General features: G+C 41.3%; 2 protein-coding genes across 3 annotated transcripts in view; both read left to right on the top strand.

Annotated features, from left to right (window-relative positions):
* Positions 1-5,228, top strand: part of LOC135216386 (protein kintoun-like) — a 63,772-nt gene extending 58,544 nt beyond the window's left edge. The window contains exon 2 of the mRNA XM_064251657.1: positions 1,206-5,228. Within this exon, the coding sequence (XP_064107727.1) occupies positions 1,206-2,066 (861 nt within the window). The 3' untranslated portion in view covers positions 2,067-5,228. The remainder of the gene's footprint in view (positions 1-1,205) is intronic.
* Positions 5,229-12,146: 6,918 nt separating this feature from the next.
* LOC135216384 (uncharacterized) overlaps positions 12,147-25,497 on the top strand; it is a 239,310-nt gene continuing 225,959 nt past the window's right edge. For both annotated transcript variants that reach the window (XM_064251655.1, XM_064251656.1), the window contains exon 1: positions 12,147-12,266. The gene's annotated coding sequence lies outside the window, so the exon portion shown is untranslated. The remainder of the gene's footprint in view (positions 12,267-25,497) is intronic.

The raw sequence follows: 25,497 nt of genomic DNA, 5'->3' as shown, positions 1-25,497 counted from the left end.
TCTCGAAAATTTCTTAGATATAAAGACGAAACTATTTAGGATCTATACCCAGTCATTTATTTTCCCTGCTGGATACCCACGCAAAAACACCCACATTTACTGCACTAACATGCAGCGTATCTTACTTTATGATTGTTATCGGTTATCCTGTACTCATCACTTCGTGTTTATTATCCGAGTTTGCCCTCGAAAATCATGAGCAGAATCTTGATGAACGATTTTGACCTTTAGCTGCCAGTTACTGGTCGCATTATAGCCGGAGCAAATTCTGGAGAAGTTCACGTCTTAGACGCTTATCTGGTAACCTTCAGCCTGTCCCCCTCTCCCCCCCCCCCCCCTCTCTCTCTCTCTCTTCTCTCTCTCTCAATCTCTCGCTCTCTCCTCTCTCTCCTCTCTTCTCTCTCTCTCTCTCGTCTCTTTCTTCTCTCTCTCTCTCTCTCTCTCTCTCTCTCTCTCATCTTGCAGTTTTCAGCCCAAGCACCGCCCTCATCTGAGTGTGTGTGTGTGTTTACATATGTATGCGTGATTTAACATTAGTTCGGGGGAACATGCTGAAAGAAAAAATATGGAGAAATATATTCCTTAATTGTCGTGGTGTAAATTGGTGCTGAAATGCTTGTTGCATTTATTGAGAGACTTCATAGGCCCTGACAACTACCGGTTTCCATAGACTCACAGAGTAGGCCTAGGCCCTTGCAACAAACGCTGCTACAATTCGTTGCTGTTTGGTTCTGCCGAGACGGCTAAGCAGCCGTGCTTGCGCTCACAGTTGGGTCATTAATATTCCAAGGAACCATAGCGCTATATAATTCCTCAGACCTGAGAGAGATTTTTTTCCTTTAGAGTTTGACACGCGTGCTTTACCTAGATAGTGAGGAATATTGAGGCATTTTTAGCGACTGCATCTCATTTTAGTTGTCGTTAGATTCTTAATTATGAAAATGATTTTGACGATCGTGCATTGTATTGCAGAGAGGGATATTTCATGGGTTTAATGTGTTAACACACCGGTGTAATCTGTCTGAAGCTGCTGCTTAGCGTTGCATTGGATTGAGAAACTGTATTTGGGATGTTATGAAACTGATCCAGAATCGCTGAACTCATTTCATAGGTGTACGTGTGTGTATGTGTTCTTTTTCCAGGAAGCAATTCTTAACCTACTCTGTGCAATTCAGTTAATCTTCATTTTTGTTGTTTTGTTGCAGCATGGCCTGGGAGATGGTTCGCCCTTCAAGCAGAACATGGCTGAAGGCGTCATCAGGAAACCCAGGGTCACCAGAGCAGTCAGCATGTGCGAGGAGATCCCGACGGTGCCCGGATTGAGACTCAAAGGGCCGACTTGCTCTTGGCCCAGGGGCATTCTGAAACGCCGCTCTCGTTCCCTTAGCGAGTCTCAGTTAGGTTCGGTCACGCCCTTGGAGTCCCTCGCGTCCCTCGAGTCACCTCTGGAGGTAGACCTCTTGGAGGACCGCGATGGAGAGGAGAGTGTGGAGGAGGGCTTGACCATCCTCTTGGGCGAGAAGAAGAGCGTCCGGTTCAACGACGTCGTGTCGCGCCAGCTCTTCCGCTCCAACTCTTCCATTCTGGGCCAGAGAGCCAAGAACCAGAAGAAGGCTCTCAAGAAGCAGAAGTGCCGCAACCGCCGGACCTCCGAGGGCAGCGACAGAGACAGCGATGCCAGCCAGTGCCACAGTGACCCTGGTCCTTCCAGTGGCGATCTCACCACCACCACCACCACCACCGACGACGACGAGGATGATACTGATGCCACAGCAGAGGCTGACGACATCCTCTGTGACGTCACTGACAAAATGGCATCGTCGCCTGATAACAGTACGTTCGTTGATGTGGATTTGGATGTCGAAAATAATAATAATAGTAATAGCAGCAGCAACACCAGCAGCTGCATTTCCAACAACAAAAGCAACACCACTGCCAGTAGTGAGAACGAAGACGGAGAAGGCTTCATCGTCAAGACGAGCAAGAAGAAGAAGAAGAACAAGAAGAAGAACAAGAAGTTCGAACCCGCTAATAACTTCATCTTTCAGTTGGACATTGAACCATAATCTGAGCATCACTGACGTACCTGAACCATTGGTTATTTTCCAGATATCCTTTTCCCCTCATTTATCCTTCGTGCTGTCTATAATAAACGCAGCATGCAAGGGCACCCTTTTGGGTATAACCAATTACACTTCACTTAAGTATGCGAGCGTAGTACAACTGCATGAATTCATTAAACATAATATATATATATATATAGTGATAATATAATAGCATTTTTGGTTCTTATCCGCCACTGTTGATGCTTGGTGGCATCATATGCTGTAGTTTAAAGATTTCCAGTTGGTTGAAACAGATTTGATATGATTCTTTTCTTTGCCCATTTTGCATTTGTAAAGACTGACCGGTGCTTTTTGTGATTTTTTTTTGCTCCTTTTTAAAAGGATGTCTTAAATAATTTGTTTGTACAATAAATTTTGATTGAATTTCTGCATAATTTTAAAAGGAAAATGTATCTTTCGCCATATCTAGGGAAACTAGAAGAAAAAAATAAACTTTTATTACTTAGAGGTACTGTGAAGTATTGAAGTATGATTCCAAATTAATGTTAGGTGAAAGTCTTGAAATTATTAACCACCTCACGTCAATAGTACAAGACCCATTCATGTGCATAATCCAGCATAATGTTATTGTAGGTGACCTCTTCGTCAGGAGAGGGTAGTTTAAAACATAGTGTCTTTGGAAAATTGGAAAATGAGAACGTTGCTGGTGGATTTGCTTTCTTCGTGATATCCTTTGTGAAAATAAGAAACGCCAGTATCATTCGTGAGCGGTTTCCCCTTTAGTTTTCTAAGACATCTTCAGGATGACAAGTATTTAGTGAAAATTTACTGTTTATATATACAGATAGTTGGAAGTAATATTGACGCATTTAGGTGGAAAAACAGTGGATATTGCTCCACTTACAAGTCTTGTTTGATTATGCGGGTGAACCTTCGACTTTTCTGTTGGCACAGTAAACTACCTTTTATACACATTTATTGGAAATGGATCTAGTTTACACATCCTTTGGCTGAGATGCATAGTCTTACTAAATCTTTCATTTATAAAACCGTATTCTGTGTTGTTTCTTTCATTTGGATTAATGGAACAAACAATCTATTCAGCCCCTTTCCAATTTGTGGCTTAATTGTTTTTTTTACTAGCATGAGCAAAAGTTGCTCTATTCTTTGCTTAACGGAGATGAGGAAGGAATGTCTGAAATTATTGCTATATGGTAGTACAAGCAGCTTTCTGAAAGGACCTTTTGCCCGCCTTTAATATATTGTCTAATACATTATGTGGATATTTTAATTCTTGACTGTATCCAAAGAAAATCCCTAGCATAAATATACTCCGAGCTCATGCCCTTGAAAGCATGGAAGTAAAAACTGGTCCCTTTAATGCTTTGGCCAGAATACATTTTTGATTGCATGTATATTGTAAATTTCTATCGCTCATATTTGTCCTTTTGAAAATATCTTATAAAACTAAAGTCCCTTCCACACGGGCGAGCTTTACTCGACGAACTTTGTTCGATGTGACGTCAGAATCGCAGACAGGGTGAAAAGTTCTGACATTCCCCGCTTTTGACGTCACATCGAACACAGTTTGTCGAGCAAAGCTCGGCCGTGTGGACAGGGCTTAAAGCGAAACCGGTCAGGGTTTATACTTGGTTTTTCATTTTCCCGGTGGTACACATGCATGTGCACATCATGTGTTCCTGGGTAATGTGAAATTTTCATTTCAAAGACATAAATTTGCATGAAATGCTTTTCCACCGGTATTTTCGGTATAGTGACACCTTTTCCAAGCCATTTGTCATTCAGCCAGTGAAGTTGAAGCTTATGATGGAGAAATTTGAAAATACTGTAAATTGGAGAATAGTGTCTATACTATATCAAGTCCACACTGCCAGTCGTGTTACCGACAATCGAGTCTTGTACAGAAAGTGTTTCGTGAAATGTGGATTTTGAGTTTGCCTTTTGTTTTTATTCCTTTCGGAGATGTGCCATCTACGCAGGGATGTTTTGCTTATTCAGAATAAAGATGCCCATCATTATCACTTGAGGGCGACTCGTAATTAACATGCTTGTTGGTCGAGCCCGTAGTTTTTCAGAACTTTGTATGCTAACTGGTTGGTCTTGTACAGCAGATAAGTTATTATTCAGTTTTTCAGTATATATGATTTCAGCTGTTGAGTGTTGTAACATACAGTTAGCTGGTTATTCTGTAAGTGTACAATATTACTCCTGACTGTATTTTCATAGCACCAAATGACTCAGTTGACACTTAATATCCTTTAATATCTTTCCATCTAGTATATGGTAGTTTTGTTGTCCTTGAATGGCACGGTTTATTGCTGCCACAGGGTATATATATATATATGTAATACTTAAGTATCATTTTTACCGTACAAATATATTTTCAAAACTGATTTTGTTATGGCATTCAAATACATGATGTTGGTTATCATTTGTACTCTTTCATTGTTGCTTTGAGTGTAACAGAGACGGCTTCATTCACTGCTGTAGAGGTAAGGTTTGTTGTATCCTTTATGAAATGAATACTGGACATTGATGCTATGTAAACTCATGATAGGTCGTACTTATGGTATTTCAGTTAAAGTCATCGCTTTTGATGTACGAGATGCACATCGCTTGTTAACACAAGGCCTTTCCAGTTTGTTTTTTATTTTCATGTAATTGAATGACATTTTAATGCATTGTTATAATTTTTGGGGGGGAGGGTTTTGTCCATGTACTTTATTTGGATGTCATCACTTCAGACGAGTTCTGTGTTAAGAGAAATGTAGAAATGACAGTTTGTAACCAATGAAATTTGTACCAAGTTCCATCTCCCAGGAATACTTTTTTAAGATCTGTTGTGGTTCTGGGTTACTGCTTCTCTCTCTCTCTCTCTCTCTCTCTCTCTCTCTCTCTCTCTCTCTCTCTCTCTCTCCACGGAAGAGGCCGCCCTGTGTCATGGGAAGTACCACAGCGGGTACCGGTCTGGAAGCCTTTGAAAAGCTCTTTGAGATATGATGTAATCTGCATTACGAGAAAGTACAATTTACAGTACATCACTGGTTTTGTTTTCAGCTCAGATGCTGTATGTATGTATGTTTTATTTTGGAACTGCAAGATTTGTAGTTGAAAATGGAATAAAAATATTTAATATTTATACATTTTTGTTTTCTTTAATCTTATCGGTGGTGAGAGAGATGTTCCGAAAAGATTGATGAATGGAACTTGAACAAATTTTGATGGAAGCCTTCATGGTTGTGAGATTTTAATATATAGGTGATATATTGCAAGGTGGTAACTGCCTAGTTGGTCATTATTTATTGGAACACTATTATATCAATGAACAGAGCGCTAAACTCAATGGTAAACAGTGACATATGTAATCATACAATACCGTTAATACAAATCAACAAAAATAATATTTGTACGAATACGGATTTAAGGCAGTGTAGAAAAGTGCAATGTATACATATCCTTATTGGTGAGTTCGGTGAAACGACTAAGATGCAAGCAATGGTCGATTGGATACTTGGCGTTGTTGCAGATACCAGTCATTGAATTTTAAATTCCTGTAGCAGCGAAGCACTTCAGTTGTAATTGTAAATTTCAACAGCGCATCAAAAGTCACTGAAGAAAATAATAAAAGTCCTCTGGATTTAAATGAAAACGCCAGTAGACAAACACGGTCAAGAAATGACAAAGAAAAGAACGAAAGAAGAAAAAGTCTTCATAGGTTGTGTTCTGCCAGACGCTTTTATCGCTTATCTTTCTGCACCATTCCGAGCTAACATCTCATCCAGACGAATGAGGTTGGTTTATACTGGCACCAATCTCCCGTCTTCCCGAAATATCGGCTGTAAAAGAGATAGGGTTGGAAATTCCGGCCGAATTTGTCTGTTATGTCGGATGGTCAAGGTCAATAATACTGAAATGATTGGTTCGTGTGCAAGTGAATGAATACGACTTTATTCAATTGCACAACTTTGTGTGAGTTGAAGTGTGTCGCACTTTTCATTACCCGACAAGATTCCAACTATGTTTAACTTGTTTCGGTTGGAAATGTTACTTGGATATAAAATGGCCATCAAAAAGAGTGCAAATAATCACCCGCACACTCCCTAACCCGCCTCTGGTTCAAATAATCAGCTGCAGCAAAAATTCTATTCGCATTAATTAAGAGCTGTTCATAACAAGAGGTTGTGCAGACACAGCTAGCCTTAATTCAATCTCTTTGCCAAGAGTGGAAAATCTTACTGGCATAAGGCCAAGTAAATCTAGGAAAATTATCATCACTTGGTGTTGACATAAACTTCGGCCAGTCTTTCAACAATATAGTATGACTGTCAATCATCAGAGCAAAGAACCAAGGTGGCATAAGGCCACCTCAACATTCTTACAAGAATAGCAACCATAGCTCATCGTGTACCCGCCATAACTTTTTTTTTTTTTTCAGTCGATTTTGCTTGGGCTTTAAAGGTATTGTCTTATTGGATTCCATACGTAATTGTGTGATGAGGGGAATTTAAAACTCTCTCTCTCTCTCTCTCTCTCTCTCTCTCTCTCTCTCTCTCTCTCTCTCTCTCTCTCTCTCTCTCTCTCAGCATAGACAATGTAGTCCCATCCAAACTACGAAATGAAAATTTGGTTGAGGTAACAATTAGCTGAAGTGTAAAACGAGATTACAGTCGGCCACAAATAACAAAATATCACAACGCACCGTAAAATAGCGAAAAAGAAAAAAATATATATATAGGCACAGCAGGTGCAGAGGAGCCCAATAACCAAGATTTTAAGGCCAAGTAATGTCTGAAGTTATGTCGCACCTCGCTGCCATGCGATACAGGGTCACTGCAGCTCTCTCTCTCTCTCTCTCTCTCTCTCTCTCTCTCTCTCTCTCTCTCTCTCTTTCTCAATACTCAATATGAGAATATTCTATCGCATCCTGTTCATCCTCCTCCAAAATGAAGGGTAATCATTAGCTGGATCCTCACTTAATCTTCGAGTGTATGAAAATGTCATAAAGCCTCTCAGCTACCTTATATCTGTCCAGTAAAATAATGAACAATAATGTCTATAAGAGATGTCATGAAATGGAGGTACCGAGGGTAAATTATGTCACCTATATGGTTATACATAACCGGTTAAAAGGTTATTTTTTAAACCTTGGTGTTTTACGCTCTGAATGAAACTGGCATCGTAATTCCCGTGCGCCGATTCATGTTTAGCTTAATGCTCATGTGAAGCCAGAAAAAATGACCAAATTACATGGAAAGTACGGTTTACTGTTGTTAGTTGTTCTAAAGCCTTATGAGAAGTGTGGATCCCATCTGTACTGGAACTGAAGTAATTCACGTGTATTGACAGTGCATGTAATATGGTCCCTTTCGTTTGAAGGAAACTATGTTTGTGTCATGCTGTAGAAGAACTACATGGAGTTTTTACCACTTTCGTCAATGAACAAGAGGTGCTAGGAAAGTTAGTCCTACATCTCTTCTCTTCTTTCTTTTCACAAGTTATGGACAAGGGGTGAAGAAGAAGAAATGTCTAAAGAGGAGCATTTTGTAATGCACGAATGGCCTGTTGATCAATGTCGTTACTTCCTTTGGAAAGAGGAAATAAGAAGACCAAGGAAGGTAGGTAATATTAGGTGATGTACGCAGGTATAGTATACATAGGTGGTTTGATCGTGTAAGGAAAATGTAGCATTACTGCTTCAGGTTCGTTAGCTTTACATATCAGAATGGGGTCACTATGGTGCGAAATATTTAGCCACATTTAGAAACGTTCCTGAGTTATGTAACATCAAATATCGTCCGATATGACTTTTGCTTGATGAGTTAGTATTTAAGTGAGAGAAAAAGTGCACGGGACTAACTGCCGGCAAACGAAGCTTTACTAGAAACGCTGTACCACTTAGGGAATTCAGTGATGACAGAGGTTTAAGAAAAGACCATATAGACCCGGGAAGACTGAAAGACGACATATGAAACTTGCAACGCATGATTAACAGAAAAGAAAGAAAAGATGAAGAAAAAATTATCACTTATTCAACGCACGTGAAAAGATAAAAAGATGCACACGTATAAGACAAATCGTTGCATTACCAGTGGCACAGATCGAGGATTGTAAATGCAACACTGACGCAAGCCTACTCCTTTAACTGGTACTGAGCAAGATTGGAACTAGAGAAGTCGGTTTAGTAATAAGAGTGGTTGAGAATCAGATATCCTTTATGAGGACACAGGTGGAATATGACAAGAGAACGACATAGGTGGAATATGATAAGAAGAACGACATGGAGTTTTTACCACTTTCGTCAATGAACAAAAAAAAGACACCGTAAGGTGAAATGAGGAAGGCAGACACAATCATTGCCTTCAAAAGAAAACATTTTTCCAGAGATATTATCAAATAATTTAAACAATCGATTGTTGTGACTTGTACAGTCGGAGAATTCATGTAAAACCGGTTGAGATAACCTTATTGTGATCCGCTGGATAGTTGCCACTCTTCGGCTATTTTATGATAACTGGATATTTCTTTTCACATAGTTATTGAATGCTGTTTGACTAATTGTTACCACCGCTCTCTTGGTCGCAGATATTGTGAGGAAACAGTAAAATCGAGGGCATGTCTCTAGAATCCTCTCATCTTTACCATTCTTTCGTCCCCTTTCGTACTCTGCCTAAACTCGCACACACATTGCGTGTTGGTCAACGCCGAGAACTATTAGTACGACGAATCTTTAGGGTCTATGTCAAGTCTCTCTCTCTCTCTCTCTCTCTCTCTATCTCTCTCTCTATCTCTTCTCTCTCTCTCTCTCTCTCTCTCTCTCTCTCTCTCTCTCTCTCTCTCTCTCTCTCTCTCATTTCACTATTATTCTGAGTCCCTGTTTGTCTGTCTTCCTTCTCTCCATCTCCCTTGTTACAGTGATCAAGTTTGATTTGAACTGATCTGTCATCCTTCGCACGCCCCCCCCTCCCCCCCAACCTCAACCCCTCCCAAAAGTAATTAGCCCTGGGACTGCAAGGTAGAGTAACCAGAGACAGACTGAAACCCTACCGAAGGGTAGCGTTACTGAGGGGATCGCAAGAGACTCGTCTAAATGTAAGAGCAAAATTATAAGATCCGCGTATAGGGAAGGAATTAAAGCAGCTTAAACATCTAGAAGGCGCAATCTCAGTACTGGAATAGTGGCACATGTAATTAGAGACAAACAAATTTAGATGGTATATTTTCATCTCAACAACCAGCTCTTTTCTCACTGGCATAATGATAGTTTAATCTGACAAAAACAGTGAACAACATATACACAAGTTTAGAAAACTATGTTTTTATTTATTTATTTTAAGAAGCAGCATTTGAACAGTTCAGTTCACAAACATCAAGTTAAGCAGGATTAATGAGAAAATCATTCGGTGTGTTTCAGACCTTAAGGCAAAGCAGGTTTTCTCCAGGGCAAGTACGAAACATTAATTGATAGAACTTTGATTGGTGACAGAATTTTATAGATATAAGTGGTCTTGAGATTACCTAGGATACGTGGAAAAAAAAAGAGAGGAAAAACTTAATTTAAAACAAATGGTTTCAACCAAGAAAGTCGTGAGCACATAACTAGCTGCATCACGGGAAACGAGAAGTTCTCAAGGAATCTTGAAATAAACGATGAACAATATGGAATCTTGTCAGGCCTGATTCTAGGATATATGAGCCTCGAGAGGTTGCCATGAGCGGACGTGTTGAAAATAATCTGTGTGAATTTGTGGGAGGAGGAAGGTATGTGGCCGAGAAATTGAAAATGGAAAAATAGAGGCTGAAAGGTAAAGGAAATACAAACAAACAAACAAACGAACAACGTCTATATAATATGGAAATGCAATTATGATGGTAAGGGGCAGAAGTAATATTACGTACATACAAAAAAAAGATAAATAAATAAATAAAACCGCTAATCATTACGGTTGTGCTAAAAGACGCACAGGAGATTGAAATTGAAGTTTGTTGCCAGAGTCAGCTCTGTCTTGTAATGGAGAAGCAGCAACAATATTTAACATGACATAAATAAATAAATAAATAAATAAACATAAACACAAATAAATAAACATAGATAAACAAATAAAATAAAATAAGAAAAACATCAATATTAGAAGCGATAAATTTAAGGAAATGGGTCACATGACAATCGACTCGGAAAAATCGACGAGGCAGAAGAGAGATTCCTAAATTCAACACAGAAAAGGTGATGTTCTGATGAAAAGTAGTACATTAATATAAATGAAAAATAAATGAGAGCCAGGAATAAACAAATGGGAAATACTGTTGCAAAATCAGAGGAAACTAACAACGTGGACAAATTGATAAAATAGAGAGAAGAGAATACATAATCCCTACAGTTAACTGACTCTGTAGTGAAAGCTCCTGCGCAAAAGAAAAACATTATATTAGTGTTTCGTGAAATTCCAATAGACTCTACAAAGAAGGCGAATGATTAGCACTTACTCATGTCGCTTCCAGACAGAGAAAACTCGCAAGCTGCTGAAAATGCGATGAAGGAAAAGCTAAGTAAGTTAACATTATAGCTATAGTGAGGAAAAAACGAGGAAGTGATCATTATAAAAGGCAAAATGACACCAAAGATCATGATAAATGACCCAACGAAAAAGAAGCGAATACCACAGAATTTATAAAAGGCAAGAACCTGTGGCTAAAAATACGGAAGAGCAAATGACAATAACCCCGGAGAGATTATAGTAAAACAGAATATTTATTACTGCTGTCAAAAAGAAACCTCCGAAAACTTGACATCAGAGGAGTAAAAATTAAGAGCACAGAAGTGCAAAGAGTAAAGAAAATAAGGAAATTGTGAGTATCAGTTGACGAGCATCTATGACAAATCAAGTATCAAATGTGCTAAGAATATTTATTACCCATTTATCACTCAATTTCTTAAAGAAATACTTGAATGAAGTTATATTGGAAATGTCTGTTCATAACTACGTATCAAAAGAACAGACAAACTTGAGGTCTCTATAATGGTCTGCCAAATTATTTGTCAAAGAAGTTATAAGGTTTATCGTCAAAATAACCAAGTATACAATGAATAAATCACCACGGGATATGGTCACGCCCATCCTTATTGAGCTCACTTGGATACATATTAACATAAGAGTTAAATCATAAATGTAAGGTCTTGGTGAAATGTATGTTGTGTGGTACATCGTGATAAAGAATAATAAGAGAAAAATTATAAAAGATTTCCTACAGAAACAATATACCAACAACCTGTAAATGGACTCTTTGCTGCTTGGTAGTAATTAGACTTGTGACAAATTGTCCCAAGAACTAAAACACTGTGAAACTAACAAACATTTAAAAGAAAAATTTCAAATCGAATCATGACACTACAGAATTAGATCAAATGTTTTGAATATTATTAAAATCGTAGATGCACTTAATTGATTCATTAGAGCCGCTTAAATGCCAGAGCACGAAAAAGTAAACAGTAAACAACAAAAAGTATGTCACTGTCCTTACAAAAGCTTTTAGTTTTCTAATTTCAATATTTTCATTACAAAAGGGTTAATTCTAAATAAACAGGGAATACTTTTGGGCAATACAGTGCTTTTCCATGATACAGTACGGTAACTGATTATATGTATGTACTGTTTATGCTTTGTTAAGTTGTACAAAAATGTATACAGCATCACAGCACTCAGTTCTCAGCATATTAATTATACTTCTTACATGTACTATTTATACTGGTCATTCACTTTTGCTAATTTTGACCAAATTGTATACATCGCAGTACTTTATTTATACTGTATCTTCATTTTAAACTTAAGGGTTGACCTTATAAAAAAACCACTTAAACAAGCCGTCTTTATAATTTTTATCTTGTTCCTAGAACTTTCCAGATGCTTTCAAGACAATTTTATATCAAATTATATTTTTTATATTTATTAAAAGCTAAGTATTAATTTAAAAAAAAGGAAAACCATCAAACTTTAGAGCAAATAAGACCTTTCAAAAGTTTTGAAAGATGCTCATCATTATGTTTACACCACCGCTGCCAGCAGACGACACTCTCGACAGCACAGTGGCAGCTTATGTTAGTCACCGCAATGCAGTAGCGAGCGTTACTTGCCGCTAACACTATAGAATTGTCGTGCACGGCTACTTGCTGGCTAACGCAAGGTGGTGAGTGGTGAATACATTTCCATTATTGATTCTGATACGCGTATTCTGGGAAAATAGTAGTACTTACAATAGACCAGCTTACTTGACTGTTGATAAAGCCACTAGGTATACTAGGTACTCTGTCTTAGACCAGTTTAGTGGGCGTTGTTGTCATCGTGCAGGGAACGGGATCGTACTTGTGTTGTTCAGTTTGCTGTTGCCTCTGGCCTACTTGACAGACCCCGGCTCGTTTTGATTTAACTAAATTATCAAGCCTGGTATGGTCATTTTAACCATACATGCCTATAGCCAACTTTAAGTTAGCTAATTACTGTTTAACAGCATGACTAGCTTACTACCTAGCCTATTGGATAGGCTAGGCTTTTTCAGGCCTAAGTTTGACCCCGTGTCTGTGGTTGTAGGCTGTTTGGGAAGTGTGAAAGAAGTTTTAACTGGAAGGTTTCTACCTATTAGGCATGACTGAAAGGAAGGATCATTCGAGGAACCTGGTATAGGGTAAACAACCACATGGACTGGCCCAACACACCGACGGTCACGGATGGCCACCCTCCGAAAAAGCACTTATAACGCGTCCTGACACCGGAGATGTTCATCAGTCGCGACTTGTTGGTGAGAGACGTAGCTAAATACCTCTACTCTCCTTTCGAAGTAGGGTAAAACATCACAGCATGCCAAACAGGCCACCTACAATCAACGCTTGCCACCCTCCGAAAAAGTACATTATAACGCGTCCTGACACCGGAGATGGGCATCAGTCGCGACTTGTTGTTGGTGAGAAACGGAGCTAAAGACCTCTACTCTCCTTTCGAAGTAAGTATTTTCTCCAAAGTTAGAAATTAAGGCCAAATTTTAAGTTTGTTCATGAAACTTACCTGTCAGATATATATATAGCTGTATTTTCCGAAGTCCGACAGAAATTAAAAAACTTACGACACACGTAGTGGGAGTCAGGTGGTTAGTACCCATTCCCGCCGCTGGGAGGCGGGTATCAGGAATCATTCCCATTTTCTATTCATAATTTTTCTGTCGCCGGTGTTGTAAACACAGTTTTCAGCACCTCCGTCTTGAATTTAGGAAACTTGGCTACTATAAGTACCCCTTTTTGATTTTTTGGTATCTTGACTTTTGGATCGGTGGCTAGGCACACGTTAATTGTGGATTTGATTGATTTTGGCTTGATTTCTCTTTAAATAAGATGTCTGGTTCTAGTTCGGCTAGCGCCAGGTTTTGTACCAGGAGTGATTGTCGAGGTAGGCTACTGAAAGCATCAGTAGACCCTCATACTTTGTGTAAGAGTTGCAGAGAGCATGATTGCATGTATGAAAGTCGCTGCAAGGAATGTGAGTGTCTTTCTGATTCTGGATGGAGAGCGTATGAGTCCTATCTGCGTAAGCTTGAACGGGATAGGTTAAGGAGGTCTTCCTCCAGGAGCGTTTCAGGTAAACGGCAGGAAGTTCATGTTTCTCCTACTAACCCTCCTTTAATCACTACTCCTAACCCTGTAGTGTTGCCTTCGGGACCTGAAGCAGTGTCTGTAGAGGGTAATACCCTTACACTTATCTTAGAGTCGATTCGTAATTTAGAATCTAAAGTGCTCGCCTTAGAAGGCAAAAGTGAAGGTGCAAAGTGCAGTGACAGTGCTCCTTCGTTGGTGGAGGGTGCGTCAGATCGGCCCCATTTCGCCTCTAGGCCTAGACCGCTGCCGGACTCCCAGGTTTCAGGGAGAGGGCATGTCGAAAGCCGCAGGTAGGGTTAACGGGGAACGCCCACCGATCTGACGTGCCTTCGGCAGTATCTGTGGACGTTACACAGACTGCCAAAGAGCGTGCGCGTGCACGCCTCCTGAAAGAGTGTTTCTCTTCTTCAGAGGCTTCCTCCCCGCACAAGGGGTGGAGCTCTCATTCTATTTCACGCCCGCTGAAAAGGAGCGTTGGTGATCGTGACGCTTCACGTCCAGTTTTGGCTCTCGAGAGGCGATCATCGCCTGAGAGTGTGTTCGCTTCCTTCCCGCCACAGAAGAAGCGTAAGGAGTCATCGGATGATGACTTTGTTGAGCGCCCCAGTCGCTCTCGAGCGCGTGCTACGGCAGTTTCTGGGAGAAGGAAGAAGGCGTCCCCTCGCCCCTCGCCTTCTCACAGGATCAGCCCGTCACCTGACAAGGAATCCTCTCCTACTGAGAAGATCCTGCGCTCTTTGCAGCAACAGCTTGCTGATGCTCTTGCTAAGAAAGGGACGCAACCACGTCCCAGGAGAAAGGATGACCGTCTGCCTGTGAAGAGATCTAGAAGGTCTCCCTCTCCCTCTCCTCGCTCATCTATCTCTCCACTTTCTTCGCCTGCTAGAGTTCGTGCGACTCCCCAGCGGCTCTCTGGAGGACGTGAAGAGGATTTTGCTCGCTCGGCGCATGAAGCGGTATTACCCGCTCGTAAGCTTGCGGTGCGAGAGCTTGATACTTGCGTGAACGCTTCGGTGCAAGTTCACGTTCCTGACGCTCGGTCGGAAGCCAAGCGAACGCCAGTTGCATCTAAGAGTGCTCCAGCGGAAGCAGAGCGCGCACGAGATGTTAAGCGCGCCTTAGTTAATGTCATTCGCACGCCAGTGGACGCCAAGCGTGCGCCAGCGGATGCCAGCAGCGCGCGAGTGGACGCCAATCCCGCGCTAGTTGCAGCCAGGCGTGCGCCAGTGGACGCCAGGTATGCGCCAGTGGACGCCAGGTGTGCGCCAGTGGACGCCAGGTGTGCGCCAGCGGACGCTCGGGTGGACGAAGAGGTGGAGTTTCGTCGCCTCCCACCTGTTTGTGATGAGTCTTTGCAAGTTGCTCCGGGTCTTAGAGATACGACCGGAGTTCCTATTAATGAGTCAACTTTACCTTCCACTTCACAGCAACGCGCCTCGTGGAAACTTAGACCGGATAGTCTTGGTCCAGCCTATTTGCCTCCAACTTCACCTGTGTCGGAAGCAGAGGTTAGTGACGCTTCGGTTGAAGTGGATGACGAGAAACCTTTGGCGGCAGTCTCTTCCGACTACCAGGTTTTGACCCGCCTTCTTCAATCAGAGTTTGGAGAGACGTTTCACCCGGAAGCTCCTCGCTCTCCTCCTTCACAACTTTCTTCGTCCAAGATCAACAAGGTCTCGGCATTCGTCAGGATGAAGAAGTCCCTTTCAACTAAGAGGGCTCTTCGTAAGGTCCATGACTGGATGGAGAAAAGGAAGTCTCAGGGAAAGACTTCTTTTGCCCTGCCACCTTCGAGACTTAGTGGGAAGGCTGGCATTTGGTACGAGACGGGAGAAGACGTAGGTATTAGACTTCCCTCGTCAGCCCAAGGAGACTTCGCCCAGCATTGTGGATGCCTCGAGGAGGTCTCACCTGTCCTCTTCGAAAGTTTCATGGTCAACTACGGAAATGGACTACCACCTTAAAGGCCTCTTTCGGACGTTAGAGGTCTTCAACTTTCTAGATTGGTGTTTGGGAGTTCTGGATGCCAAGTCTAGGAGTTCCGACTCTATTAGTCTGGGGGAGCTGTCCAGCGTAATGTCGTGCATGGACAGGCCGTCAGAGATGGTTCGGAGGAGCTTACAGCTCACTTTTGCACAGGGCTCTTGAAGAAGAGATCCCTGTTTTGCAATTTTACAGCGAAATCTGTTTCTCCATCACAGAAAGCAGACTTGCTCTTCGCTCCTTTTTCGGATCATCTCTTCCCCCCCAGGCTATGGTAAAAGACATTGCAAACCAGTCTACAGGAGAATGGCCACGCAAGATCTCCTCGCACAATCTTCAAGGAGACCTGCGGTTTCCTTCGTCCTCGGAGTTTCGATTATCAAGAATCGAAGCCCTTTCGAGGTAGTTCCTTTCTCGAGACCAGCCCCTCGAGGAAGAGGCACTTCCAGAGGCAGAGCCACGGCGCTGGCCAAGAACAAAAAGAAGCAGAAGTCCTTCAGTCACCGGGTTTGGGGACCAGCTTCAGCTTTTGCGCAAGCCTTGGGAAAGAGAGAGGTGCGGACAAATGGTCCGTGGACATCTTAAAGAAGGGTTACCGGATCCCGTTCCTGAAACCACCCCCGCTGTCTACGACACCCAGGGACATGTCTCCTTCCTATCGGGGAGAAAAACAACAAGTGCTTTACGATCTGTTAGATCAGATGATCGTGAAACACGCCGTAGAACAGGTCTCCGACTTGAATTCCCCCGGATTTTACAACAGACTGTTCCTGGTGCCAAAGCAGTCGGGGGAATGGCGACCGGTACTCGATGTCAGCAACCTGAACCTCTTTGTCATCAAGCAGAGGTTCAAGATGGAGACACCCTCAGTCAGTGATGGGAGCCTTGAGACCGGGGGATTGGATGGCTTCACTAGATCTCCAGGACGCGTATTTTCCACGTCCCCATCCACCCCAGTCCAGGAAATACCTGCGGTTTGTCCTGAAAGGAAAAGTGTTCCAATTCAGGGCTCTCTGCTTTGGACTCAGCACTGCTCCCATGGTATTCACCCTACTGATGAAGAACATTGCGAGGTGGCTTCATCTTTCCAATGTCAGGATCTCTCTCTACCTGGACGACTGGCTCGTACGAGCCTCCTCGAAAGACCGGTGTCTGGAGGACCTTCAACTACGACGTTGACGTTAACGAAGTCCCTGGGGCTTCTGGTGAACCTCGAAAAGTCACATCTGACCCCTTCTTCAGTCCTTTAGTCTATCTGGGGATTCAGATGGACTCCAGTGGGCCTTTTCCGGGCTTTTCCGTCCGCCCAGGCGGGGCGACAACAGATTGCCTAATCATAAGTGTCAACCTTTCTGGGGAGGATTCATGCTCGGTGAGGGAATGGATGAGTCTGCTGGGGACCATTTCCTCACTGGAGAAGTTTGTTTCCCTAGGGAGGTTGCACCTCAGACCTCTTCAATTCTTCCTTGCCGACAATTGGAAGCACCAAAACACTTTGGATTCGATTCTGGTGTTATCAGAAGATGGTAAAGGAACACCTAAGATGGTGGACCGACCCTTTGAAGCTCGCAGAGGGTCTCTCCCTCAAGCTTCAGAACCCCGACCTAGTGTTGTTTTCCGACGCGTCTTCCACGGGGTGGGGAGCAACACTGGGGGGGGAGGAAGTGTCAGGCACCTGGAGAGGGGAACAGGTGTCCTGGCACATAAACCTCAAGAAGCTGGCAGCAGTTCATCTGGCGCTCCAGGTTCTTTCAGAACGAAGTCTCCGGCAATGTGGTGCAGATCAACTCGGACAACACCACAGCCCTGGCATATCTCAAGAAACAGGGAGGAACCCACTCTCGATCCCTGTTTTCACCTTGCAAAGGAGATCCTGTTATGGGCGAAGGCACACGACGTCTCTATACTGACGAGATTCATATCAGGGGTAGAAAACGTCCGTGCGAGTCTGCTCAGTCGACAAGGTCAACTTCTGCCGACGGAGTGGACTCTTCATCAGGAAATATGCCAGAGGTTGTGGAAGTTATGGGGATGTCCTCTCGTAGACATCTTCGCAACTGTTTCAGGACAACGAGACTCCCGCTGTACTGCTCACCAGTTCTAGACCAGGAGCAGTAGCAGTAAGACGCCCTTCTTTGGGACTGGACGGGACTAGACGTTTATGCCTTTCCCCCGTTCAAGGTCCTAGGGGAAGTGATAAGAAAATTCGCGGCATCAGAGGGAACGAGGATGACTCTCATCGCCCCCTTCTGGCCAGCGAGACCGACTGGTTCACAGAGGTCATGTCCTTTCTTGTAGACTTTCCGAGGACTCTGCCTCCAAGGATAGATCTACTCAAACAGCCCCACTTCGAGAGGTATCACAAAAACCTCCCCGCTCTGAGTCTGACTGCGTTCAGACTATCCAGATGTTGGCCAGAGCGAGGGGTTTTTCAAGACCAGTGGCGAAAGCAATCGCAACGGCAAGAAGACCTTCTCTATTGCCGTATACCAATCCAAGTGGGCTGTTTTCCGGAGCTGGTGCAGGAAGAAAGACATTTCCTCCACCTCTACCTCTGTGAGCCAGATCGCAGACTTCCTTCTCTACTTGAGAAATGAAGTTCGCTTAGCGGTGCCTACGATAAAAGGCTACAGAAGTGTGCTTTCTGTAGTCTTTAGGCATAGAGGACTGGACTTAGCCAACAACAGAGACCTCATGATCTTCTTAAGTCTTTCGAGACTTCGAAGGTACCCCAACCAAGAGTCCCTTCTTGGAACTTAGACATTGTTTTCTAAAGTTTTTGACGTCCAGTATTTTTGAACCGCTCAACTTAGCTTCGCTTAGAAACCTGACAAGGAAGACACTTTTTCTAACTGCTCTGGCGACGGCGAAGAGAGTTAGTGAGATCCAGGCTATAAGCAAGCATGTTGGGTTTAAGAACTCTGATGCTGTTTGTTCTTTAAGCCCTTTGTTCTTAGCAAAGAACGAAAACCCGTCCAACCCTTGGCCCAAGACATTTGAAATCAAGGGTTTGACAGAGATCGTGGGTAATGAGCCAGAGAGAGTCCTGTGCCCTGTCAGGGCTCTCAAATTCTATCTAGACAGAACGAAGGACTGTAGAGACCTTCGGGCAACTTGTGGTGCTCGGTTAAGAAGCCCGATCTTCCCATGTCAAAGAACGCGCTTTCTTCTTCTTGAGAGACACCATTAAGGAAGCTCATTCCACATGTAGTGATAGTGACATGAAGCTGTTAAAGTGAATGCCCACGAGGTGAGGGCTATTCGACCTCGATAGCCTTTCACAGGAATATGGCACTCAGTGACATTTTGAGTGCCACATATTGGCGGAGCAACTCGGTGTTCGCTTCACACTACCTGCGGGAGGTGAAAGCGACATACGAACATTGCTCGTCGCTTGGACCATACGTCGCTGCAGACACTGTTTGGGGGCAGGAGGTAGCACTCATCCTTTCCTTTAGTGGTTAGGTGAGCTTTTAATCGTGTGTGTTTTTTGGTTGTGGGGTTGACCGCCCGAGGCGGATCTCCCTTCTTTAGTCTAGTTTAGTGGTATACCTTTGGTAGACTAGGCCAGGTGGTTTTTTACTTCGTTGCCCTCATTGTATGGTCAATGGTCTAGTCACATCGTGGTCACGCCCCCGTTGACAGATCATCTTGAGTGCACCAGCTATATAGGTCTCTACCTCGCTGGCAACTCTAATAGCACAAGCAGACTTACGCGGCAGTAACCACGAAGTCAGCTATGCTAACAGGTAAGGAATCAAGATATCAATTATCTGCATATATATGTTTCCTAAAATCTTCTATTCTGTCTACTCCCACCACCAAAGGTGGGATTCAGCTATATATATATCTGACAGGTAAGTTTCATGAACAAAATGATATTGTAATGATACAATTAAGTTTGTTCATACTACTTACCTGCAGATATATATAATTAAGTACCCACCCACCTCCCCTCAGGAGACAGTGGAAATAAAAATTATGAAATAGAAAATGGGGAATGATTCCTGATACCCGCCTCCCAGCGGCGGGAATGGGTACTAACACCTGACTCCCACTACGTGTGTCGTAAGTTTTTTAATTTCTGTCGGACTTCGGAAAATACAGCTATATATATATCTGCCAGGTAAGTATGAACAAACTTAATTGTATCATTACAATATCATATTTAAACAGAGGGTAGTGAAAAGGGTGGCTACGGCAGTGGAAATCTCACCAAAACGCTTTAGAAATTTTTACTTGTAACTAAAAATGTTTCGAAGATTGACGCCATCTTGATGTTTACGGAGTCGCTTGTGTCAACAAACTTCCCATTTCCTGTGCTAAATCTGCACACCACTTGTACCCATAGACGCTGGGGCACTTTCATCACAACAATCGTAAACCAACCTCTTACCAGCACTTATTCAAGGGGACTACGGCATTCTTTGCGGCGTTTTGCGCTCTTCAATTGTTTATCAGTGTTGTCAATTGGTATGTGTTTACCCTCCAAACTAGGTATAAGACTTACACAAAACCGGGAAAATAAGTGAAATTAGCGTATCTATTTGTATTATATATACGTAAATATTACAGCAATTTTATCATTACTGCATTACTATGACAACTAGAATTCATCGAAACAGTTTGTAAATGCATCGGCGTATGTGTGACGCTCCACTAGGATTGGCAAACGATGAGTCATTTTTCCTCACGTCGTCTGCTCGTAAGTATACATCCGAAACATTTGTAATTTTTGGGGGTTAATTTGGTGGCAAAAAAGGGATAATAGACATGAATTAAATAAACATTTTGAAGTAAAGTTAAACTAAATATTGAGTAAAGTAAACAATTAAGGGAATAAAGCTTTGCATCTCATAATCAGTGTTGTCGTCTGCTGCTCGTAACTGTTTGCGGAGTGAGTGCTTAGGAACCAGGAACCACAGCGTGGTTCAAGTGCACTGTGGAGTGAATTAAGACCAAAATGTGTATAATTACAATCAAATAAGCACTGTGGAGTTTCAGTTGTGATGGCAGTAAGGATAAAAACCACCGATTACAAGGTAAGAATGAATTCAGTTCCAACCATAACCCTGGGAATAACAAGTTTCATACTTTCACTAATATAGGCAACAAAATGTTGTTTTATTGTGCTGATTACAACTGCAATCTTGAGTAAGATCAATAAACGTTACATATATACGCTAACATTGTTCAAATGAGTGCTGGGAAGGCTGGGGAAAGATGGTGGCCGTCACTGATGAGAACCTTCCATGCAAAACGTAGCCGCCATATTGGATTTCAAAACTGCCTTGAAAACATATTTTACGAAGAGCTCACATGCTTATTTTAGTTCGTATGGGGCTTTCATATATCACATTATGTTGACGAAACTTCAGTCTTTTAAATGGTATGCTTAGAGTTGCAATTGTATTCTTGTTTCACCGATTAAATATCGAGTGAATAAGACCCGTCCACCGTGATGAGGGTTGGCCTGCCGTGGTGTTCCTACCTTAGTATTTTCTCCAAAGTTAGAAATTAAGGCCAAATTTAAAGCTTTAAACAGAGAGTAGTGAAAAGGGTGGCCAACGCAGTGCAAATTTCACCAAAACGCTTTCGAAATTTATACTTACGCTTAAATAACATAGAAGATTGACGCCATCTCGATGTTTGCGAAGTTGCTTGTGTCAACAAACTTCCCATTTCCTGTGATAAATCCACACACCACTTGTACCCATAGACGCTGGGGCACTTTCATCACAACAATCGGAACACGGTCCCTGGCCACAGCGTTTTTAAGGAAACTAGGTACACCGTAGTACTGTTTTGGTAGAAGACGACGACGAAGCGTGCACTAGATAATTATTTAAATAAATAGTAAAACATCAATATTTTACATATTTATGATGATTGATTTGCAAATATTCATTATTGAAAAAGTAACTTGATTCTGACTTAAATTTAAGTAATTATTTATCAGAATTAGAACGTTCTTTTAAGTCTGTGTTATGATGTCACGACATCTTGACTTTCGTACCTATTGTAAATGAATTGCTATACTCAACTTTCTTGCAGAACAGTTACCAATTATTCATGCAGATTTTTATCAGCTATTCATGTAATTGTTATAATCGTAATGCGCATATATATCTTTATTATTTACTTTTTGGATATATGAAGATGTTTTATTGCCAGATTACTGCCGTAGTGTGACGCAATCGCTTTCGCTTCCTGGACCTTTGTCTGTTTTCGCACCTTAAGAAATTAATGGGGCTGAATTTGCAATGACCAGAAAGTCATTAAAAGAGTTAAGTTAGCATTGAGGAGCATATGTTTTGATCGAGAAAAATACAAATTCTTTCAATAGCTAGCTTGTAAAAATTACTTGATTACAAAAAACTTGATTTACAGCTGCTATAAGCAGCATACCTACTATAGGTTTCAGAGACAGTGCAAGCACGTTTTTTTGGCAATATTTCTGTAACGAACACTCGCATCAGAACGAGATTTTGCTATAGTGTATTACACCCAGTGCCGTAATTTATAAGGGTACCATGATTCACTAATCGTAAAGAATAATGACACTTGTCCTTGTACCAAGAGACAAAAACTCCATTATCCAGAAATGGATACGAACACATGTAAAAAGCTCCACCTACCCTCTCCCCCCGCCTCCACCGCCACCCCTGTCTTTCTTCCTTCCTTCACCTTCCTTTCACTCTCTCTGTGTTGCCAATTGGTATGTGTTCACCCTCCAAACTGGGTATAAGACTTACACAAAACGTGGAAATTGGTGAAATTAGCCTATGTATTGAAAGTATATATACCTAAATATTAAAGCAATTTTATCATTGTAGCATTACTGTGACAACTAGAATTCGTTGAAACAGTTTATGATAATGCATCGGCGTATGTGTGAAGCTCCACTAATGTGGCAACGATGATTTTGCCATTCTTAGCATGCAAACATTAAAGGTTACATTTATTTCTAGCATACAGTTATTAAAAAAAATCAAAATAGTAGTATTGACTTAAATCAATTAAAAGTGCTAGAAAAAAAAATATATATAATCCACTACTCATCGTCTGCTCCGCAATGTACAACAATGTACAACATTGGATTGTATCTACTTTAGAAATATCTGTAATTTTTCAGGGTAATTTGGTTGCAAGTAAGGGATAATAGACATGAATTAAATAAACATTTTGAAATAACAAAGTAAAGTTAAACTAAATATGTAATGAGTAAAGTAAACAATTAAGGGAATAAAGCTTTGCACATCATAAACAGTGTCGTCGTCTGCTGCTCGTAACTGTGTTTGTGGAGTGAGCACTTAGGAACCAGGAACAGCAAAGTGGTTAAAGTGCAATGTGGAGTGAATTAAGACCAAAATGTGTATAATTACAATCAAATAAGCACTGTGGAGTTTCAGTTGTGATGGCAGCAAGGATAAAACCACCGATTACAAGGTAAAAATGAATTCGGTTCAAACCATGACCCCGGGAATAACAAGTTTCATACTTTCACTAATATAGGCAACAAAATGATTTATTGTGGTGATTACAACTGCAATCTTGAGTAAGATCAAAAGACGTTACATATATACGCTAACATTGTTCAAATGAGTGCTGGGAAAGATGGTGGACAGTCCGTGATTAGACCGGCCAGCCACACGATAGCCGCCATATTGGATTTCAAAACTGCCTTGAAAACATATTTTACGAAGAGCTTCACATGCTTATTTTAGTTCGAATGGGGCTTTCATATGTCACATTATGTTGATGAAACTTCAATCTTTTGAATGGTATGCTTAGAGTTGTAATGGTATTCTTGTTTCACCAATTAAATATTGAGTGAATAAGACCCGGCCAGTGTGATGATGGTGGATCGTCCATGATTGTTTACCCTAGAAGTTGCCAAAGCAGGTACATGATTTAGGTTAAAGCACCACTGTGGGGACAGGTGGACACCTGTACCGTGGCTTGATCACTTTCCCAAAAAATAACTTTAGCACTTCCAGTATCCTGAATTAGATGTCAGTCATAAGCCAACCTCCCTGGAAGCAACACCTTGAGACCTCTACTTTCCTCTCGAAGTAAGTGTTTTTTTACCAAGTTAGAGATTAAGGCCATAATTTAATGAAAGTCTATCCATGCGCAGTCCAAACTTACCTCCATGATGATTTCGAAATTATTACTTGAAATACCTTACGTGTAGAAGATTGATGCCGTCTTGATGTTTGCGGAGTCACTTGTGTCAACAAACTTCTCATTTCCTGTGCTAAATCCGCACACCACTTGTACCCATAGACGCTGGGACACTTCCTTCACAACAATCTTAAACGATGGTGTTTACGGTTGCGGACTGGTAAACATAGCGGTTGTTCGGGAAGAAGAAAAGTGCGCTAGATAACAATTAAATAATTAGTGCAAGACCAGAATAAGGTTATGAATTGCATATATTTATTACTTATTCATGATAATTCATTTGAAAATATTCGTTGTTGTAAAAGTAACCAGATCCTGACACAAATTTCATCGGTTTTGCTGTGAACATTAGCTATGGTGTTGTTTGCGCTTCCTTTTTTTTTATCAGTGTTGCCAATTGTTTTGTGTTTACCCTCCAAACTTGGGATAAGACTGAAGCAAAACCATGGCAATAAGTGAATTTAGCATATCTATATCTACTTGTAATATATATAGTATATATATATATATATATATATATATATATATATATATATATATATATATATATATATATATATATAGGTATACATAAATATTAGAGCAATTTTATCATTATTGCATTACTATGACATCTAGAATTCATGGAAACAGTTTGTAAAGGCATCAGCGTATGCATGAAGTTCTACTAAGTTGGCAATGATGACTTGCCATTCCTAGCATGCATTAAAGGTTACATATGTTACAGCCGTACAATAGTTAAAAATGAAAAACTAATTATTTCAGTCATATAATTATTAAAAATAAAAAAATAGTCAAAATAATAATATAGTCTTAAATAAATGAAAAGTGCTAGCAAAAAAGTACAAATTTTTTGCCATGAACAATTCACTAAACCTAAACCATTGTCTGCTTGACTTGTGGATTCTGGCTGCCAGACGTACAAGGCTGAAAAATTATTCTTGCCATGGCTTTGAAGTAAACATATTTCAAGTGGAATTTGGAGTGAAGTAAGAAGGAAATTTGTATAATTACAATCAAATTAGCACTGTGGAGTTTCAGTTTTGATGGCAGTAAGGATAAAACCACCAATTACAAGGTAAAAATGCATTTCAGTTCAAAACATGTCCCCGGGAATAAGACGTCTCATACTTTCATTAGTATAGCCAACAAAATGTTTTATTGTGCTGATTACAACTACAATCATGAGTAATATCAATAAATGTTACATATATATGCAAATATTGTTCAAATGAGCGCTGGGAAGGACGCGTCCGCGAGTGTAGAACCGACTGGCACTCACAACAATACTACGCCTTATTGGGTTTAAAAACTGCCTTGAACACATATTTTACAAAGACTTCACATGCTTATTTTACTTTGTATGGCAGTTTCATATTTCTCATTTATGGTTTTGTGAATGCCTTTGATGGTACAAACTACTATATACGTACTTGTTTCTGGGTCTGTAGCTTCCTGTACATAGGGTAAATGACCAAATGGCAACGTAGTGGCAGCTGATCCCGGAATGTGGCCACCTTCCCGAAAAAGTTCTTGAATTCACTGCCATGAGCATCCGTCAAAGAGTTGTGGCCCATTCTGGCAGCACACGGAGACTGCTATGTT

Source organism: Macrobrachium nipponense, chromosome 6 (genome assembly GCF_015104395.2).
Source record: "Macrobrachium nipponense isolate FS-2020 chromosome 6, ASM1510439v2, whole genome shotgun sequence".
NCBI classification, from domain to species: domain Eukaryota; kingdom Metazoa; phylum Arthropoda; class Malacostraca; order Decapoda; family Palaemonidae; genus Macrobrachium; species Macrobrachium nipponense.
Note: the sequence above shows the minus strand (reverse complement) of the source record. Positions and strands in the feature narration are given on the sequence as shown.